Source organism: Vicia villosa, linkage group LG2 (genome assembly GCF_029867415.1).
Source record: "Vicia villosa cultivar HV-30 ecotype Madison, WI linkage group LG2, Vvil1.0, whole genome shotgun sequence".
NCBI lineage: Eukaryota > Viridiplantae > Streptophyta > Magnoliopsida > Fabales > Fabaceae > Vicia > Vicia villosa.
Genome location: NC_081181.1, coordinates 18,353,135 through 18,359,169, shown reverse-complemented (window position 1 = coordinate 18,359,169; position 6,035 = coordinate 18,353,135). Strand labels below are relative to the sequence as shown.

General features: G+C 33.4%; 1 protein-coding gene across 1 annotated transcript; it reads right to left on the bottom strand.

Annotated features, from left to right (window-relative positions):
- Positions 1–2,373: 2,373 nt before the first annotated feature.
- Positions 2,374–3,887, bottom strand: LOC131645974 (amino acid transporter AVT1I-like). The gene is made up of 2 exons (XM_058916158.1): positions 3,129–3,887; positions 2,374–3,050 (listed from the first exon to the last, which is right to left on the bottom strand). Exons 1-2 carry the CDS (start codon positions 3,840–3,842, stop codon positions 2,532–2,534), a joined length of 1,233 nt encoding a protein of 410 aa, XP_058772141.1. The 5' UTR covers positions 3,843–3,887; the 3' UTR covers positions 2,374–2,531.
- Between the last annotated feature and the right edge of the window lie 2,148 nt (positions 3,888–6,035).

Genomic DNA, 6,035 nt, shown 5'->3' with positions numbered 1-6,035 from the left:
AACTTAATCTATCAATTTTAACCAAGTGCATTGTATCTTAAATTTTTGTTTCAAACTTTCTGCATTCAATTTCATTGCATTGCTAAAATTTTTGTCATTACAATTTTGAGCACTTGTGTAACATACTTGTGAATTATTTACTTGAGAGAGAAGATCAATTTTACAAATTGATAAAAGTCTTTCAACTTCAAACTTCTTATAAAAATTCAGATTTGTGTATATACCTTATGGTCCAGGATTGTTAATAATAAGATAGTAAAAAAGAGAGGATTGTTTTCATTTTCTACTTTGTAAAATCATAAGGTAGTTTTCCTTAGTGATTTATTGATAATATCTCATACATGTTGTAAGGGCACTAGACGTACTCTCGCACTGTGAGAGAAACTAGTATAATCACTCTATTTTCTTTACTTTTCTTCACTTTATCGCTTTCATAATCATCGTCAAACTATAAATTAAAGTAACACTTATCTAAAATCGAAAAATCGTTCAAAGCATCTATTTCACACCCTCTTAGGTGCACTTTGTACTTACAAGCGGCAGTGTGGTGGAAGCCGGAGAATTTTGAAAACTGATGTTCGAAATGAGTCACGATGGTGTATGAAAGGCAAACTATAGTTATGACACGGTTTGCCAAAAAATTTCTCACAGAAAAATAGTGGATCAATTAAGTAAAGCATGGTGATGTGTTGTCTCTCGGTAGGCTCTGGATAATAGGGCTGGCAAAATAGGCCACCCGCCTCGCCCTACGCCCGCCCCGCCTTAAGCCCGCCAAAAAGCGAGCAGAGCGGGCAAGGTCGGCAAGTAAAATGGACATAAAAATCATGTCCGCCCCGCCAAGATGGCTGGTTGGCGGGCGGCGGGCTTGCCTGCCTATTTTTTTAATTTATTTTTCTTTCATTTTAGCTTTCAATTAAATTTTTCACTTATTTTTTAGAATTTTTTTTTATAAAATATCTTTTAAACAAATTTTACATAAAAAAATATTGGATATATTTATAAATAAATGTATAAAATAAAATCTTCCAGAATTTAAATTACTAGAATTAACTAAAAAAGGGTGGGCTTAAGGCAAGACGAGCTTAACGAATATGTGAGGCAGACTTTAGTGGGCGACAGGAATTGGCAGGGTGAGCTTAGGTGGGCGGCGGACCCAAATTCCCAACCCAACCCGCCATTTTTTAGCGGGTCCACGGGCCGGCTCGGCTGGCCACCGCCCATTTTGCCACCCCTAGTGGATACCATGTTGAAGAACGAGAGACTATGAGACATTTGAATAAGTTGTGTGACTGAATAGCACTACGGGAGATGCATTATATAGTAAATTATACAGCTCGTCATATTATTTACAGCAACGAATATACTTGAATATACTTAAGTATATCAACCAATTTCAAATACAATTTTCATTTCACTCTTCATCTTCATATATAGACTTAAACGTTGGAATGCTAACCTTACAAATATCCTCAATTCTACTGTACCAAAGACTGCAAGCCACGTCACCTCTGATTAAACTCCTTATTTCTAATTCCAAGACGGAACATATATAACATTAAAAATATCTAAAGTATTTTTAAAAATTTAATTTTTTTAATAAAATGTTATAAATAAAAAATGAAATTTATTTTTTTTACCGAAAAATGAAATCTATTTAAACCTGATATTTTGATTAAGAAAAAGATGATAATATTTTAGTTGATTCTTAATTTTAAAAAAAAATTAATTTAAGTACTTTTTATTAAATCTGGATTATATTACCTTTTTATATGTGAACTATAAACGCTTCCATTTTATCTTAAGTCAAAAGAAAAATTAGACTAATGTATATTTCACTAGTTATTACTCCAATACTTCAAATATTTAAATAAATATATTAATGTTTAGACTTTTGATCTTTCATACATCACATTTAGTTATGTGTAAAACCTTACACCAACGACTCATTCAACTACTTGATTGAGAAAGACATAAATGAAAGTGTTGAATTTGAATGACTCTAAATTACTATTGTCGTGGTGGTAGTAAGCTACAGAGAGACAATTTTACTTTTAATTTTTAATTAATAAAAAAAATGATTGATTGTGTGTATATACAGGTTTTATGGTTGTGTCTAAATAAATATTTTCCATAAGATAAATAAAAATGAGCCAAAAAATAAGAAAATAAGTCCAAAGATTAACCAAACTCTGTATTGTATTAATTAAATTGTAATATTTTATTAATCAAAATAGTTTTAAAAAAAATATATAAAAAAATTAAAATAATATAAAAATATTGTTCACGTCATATTTGTGAGTACACTGTATACGGTGTAGTGTCAAAATAGTATTTTTCAAATAAAAATGAGGCAAGAAATAAAATTGTGTCAGAGAAAATTGGACCCTTTGCTTATAAGGTCAACATTAAATTAAGTTACAAAAAACATACAAAAATATAACAATGTATTTTAACTCATTTTGCATTCTTTGACCGATGTAAATATTATAACTCATGATTGTAAGAATCAATATTAGTTACAACAGTTAGCATTAATGCTTCATCTGATTAACTATTTTCTCAACTGAGATGTATGTACCAAAGATTCCAATCAATGTACCAATGATAAGAATTCCCATGATGATCATCATCTCTAACCCAAATCTCTTAGCACCTTTGTTTATCTTTAGGTAGCAAAGACAAGGGAACAACAAGGAGATTGCAACACTCAAGAATGCACCCATAAATGCCATGATGTATGCAAAAAAGGGAATGTATAATGCCACAAGTACACTGCTAGCAACAATAGATGTTCTAACTACAATGCTAATAGGTCTTCTCATGCATACATGCCATTTTTCCTCAATAGCAATTGTTATTGGACTGATTATAATAGCATACTTAGTGAAAGGGTTAATTATGGTGGAATAGATTGCTATTTTTGTGCTTATAGTGTTAGTTGGTAAATTTAATGTGATTTGAGACTTTAATTTATCTCCAAACATCATGTAGCCTAAAACCGCAATAGTTCCATATATAATAGCGCTTGCACCAAAGCAAACAACCAAAACCTGCAATTAGGACCAGAGGTTAAAAAAGTAAATTATCTCTTATAAATAGGATCAGAGGGAAAGAAAGGGAAAACTTACCTTTGAAAATAGTTTTGTGTCAGTCATGGAATTACGTATTGTGGGGATTAATGCATGAGCATTGTAACAGAATGCAAAAAGGCTCATTGAAGTAGACAAACCTCCCAAATTTAGCAACACACCTCTTTGATGAAACCCTACACCATCAGCTTCACCCACCCACACAACACATCCAATCAAAATAACACAAGTAAACACCCCACCAATAGAAACATATGCTAGAACTCCATAATTTCTCAACCATGTTGTTGGTAATATTGCAAAGGCAGTGAGAATAACAAAACCACTTTTACCACCAATTCTAAGTCCAAAGATTGTGAATATCATATTTGGATAAAGCTTCTCCAAATTGTCACCTTCTAATATAAGAAGCTCCACAGCAACTAAAAACAACTCTATGTATATGAATATAGCTAATGTAGCTCTTCCTTTGTATCCAAATGCAGCCTCACCTAAATCACCATAGGATTTAATTCCTGGATTTGCATTCATACACCGATCCATAAGTAAAGCTGTGTAGCAACAGATCATCCCAAATATAATCAGCAGCAAAAAACTCAACCATCCTCCTTGATAAACTGCATATGGCATTGACAGTATTCCAATACCTATTAAGGTATTGAGTACATTGAAACATGCTTTGAAAAAATTGGTTCCTCCATTTTGTTGGTCTGTATTTGAAACTTGGACTTGGTTTTTACTCTCCAGTTCCATATTCTCTAACTTTGTTGGCCCCTATATTATGTTATATGTTATGGATTCTAGTATTTTGTTCTAGCAAAATGACATAACCTTGTTAACAAAGAGACAGACAGTGTCACAGCGACTTTTGGTCTACTTGAATAGATGATTATTGTTATAAATAATAAATAGTTCTTTCCAAAAAATAACTTTTGGTGAACATGATTAGATTATTATCTTCATAAATAATAGTAAATAGTGTCAAGGATCTTAAGAGGTGAGCATGGCATCTTTTTCTTTTTAATAGATAGCCATTTTGTATTTGTAGATCTCGGATGTTAACAAAGATTAAAAACTTCTATAAAAGTAAGAATGAGATTGAATTAACTTAATACAAGTTAAAATATTTATCATTACCATAAATATAAGATGATTTTAATAAATTATATTTTTACTCATTTTAAGATTTCACATTTTCTTTAGTCTTAAACTCTTTATAAAAATTGTGATATTTATTTATTCTATCAACAAATTTAATACTAGTAATATATTATTCGCGATTATTTAATGGGTTAATACCACTTTCATCCTGTAATATAGATTTTTTTTTTTTTTTTTAATCTAGAAATTATATTAAACGGAGAACTAAGGGCTCTCCAACCCGATTACAAAGGAGGAGCGGGAAAGCCCGACAAAAAGAAAAATTACACACCAATTACCCTTACGAAAGAAAGAAGAGCGGATCCTTACTAAAATCGTAAAAAGAATAATTGGGATGAGTAATCTTTCCACAAAAAGAGTGCCACTCCATAAAATTTACTATCTATAATCTTACGAGAACGGAAGAAAGAGTGCCACTCCATAAAATGCGGTATACACTCCTTTTCCAAAATTCCTCCTTTACCAATCCAAAAAGCTATGTCACTCCAAATCTTTGTACCCACCAAACAACCAAAAAAGAAATGGTTCCTATCTTCTGGAACAATACCACACAAAACACATTTAGAATTATCAATGGAGAAAGCCATACCTCTATACACCAAACCGTCAACCGTTGGGAGCCTATCTAGAAAAAGTCTCCATCCAAATGCCTTGATTTTGTACGGAACCTCCATTTTCCACAAAATGCCAAAAACACCATCATGAATGTTAGGTGGTCCGAACGGAATATGGAGATTCAAGTAAAAATTATAACAAGAAGCCACCGAGAATTCCATCGACGGTCCTTCGGTCCAACAAACCGAATTCGAACCGTGTCTCCACCCGGAAAAAGCATCCACCCGACTCTTCAACTTCAACAAATCCGCCTCTAAAAAAGTACCCTCCAAATTTAAGCCAAAATCACCCCAACACCACGTGCCTTCCTTCCACCCCCCCCCCATTCCCGCCACCGAAACACCTTTCAAACTAGAGTATAAATACAAATCCGGGAACTCCTCTTTCAAAGGAATCCCTTCCAACCACGAAGTTTCCCAAAATGGTGTGTGGAACCCGTTGTGAATATTAAATTTAACCTTTTCCACCATAGGATCCACATGGAAAGAAGAACTAATCTTAACCAAATCTCTCCACCAAAACGAAGAAAAAGATGAAGAGACACCACGGATAAGGGAGGGAGAATTACTAACCTTATTATTAATCAACAAAGAGGACGCTAAATCACCATATCGGGCTTTTAAGACTTCAAGCCAAAGAGAACTTTGACCTTGGAAAATACGCCACCTCCACTTGTTAAGAAGAGAAATATTAAACAAAGCTATATCCTTAACACCTAACCCACCTTTCTCCATGGGAAGACAAACGTCTTTCCATCAAACCCAATGTATCCTTCTTTTCTCCTCTACCCCTCCCCAAAGGAATTTACTTTGTATGCTATTAAATTTCTTCACCACCTTCAACGGTATTTTATAAAACGACATGGTGAAAATGGAGAGGGAACTAAGAACCGACTTCAAAAGAGTAATCCTACCTCCTAAATTCAAGTAGCGATTAGTCCAACCTTCCAATCTAGCCTTCGTCTTGTTTAAAAGAGGATCCCAAGTAGATTCCAACCTTGGATTGTGACCAATCGGAATGCCTAGGAAAATAAACTTGTTATCCTCCACTTTACAAGATAAAAAGTGAGACGCCACTTCCAAAAATTGATAACTAGGATTAATACCAATCAACTTACTCTTGTGATAATTAATCCCAAGGCCCGATACAAGCTCGAATGCTCTAAGAACC

Coding starts and splice junctions, on each gene's coding strand:
- LOC131645974 (XM_058916158.1), bottom strand. CDS start 3,842: ATGGAACTGGAGAGTAAAAACCAAGTCCAAGTTTCAAATACAGACCAA. Junction 3,051..3,128: donor ACACAAAACTATTTTCAAAG/GTAAGTTTTCCC, acceptor TCCTAATTGCAG/GTTTTGGTTGTTTGCTTTGG.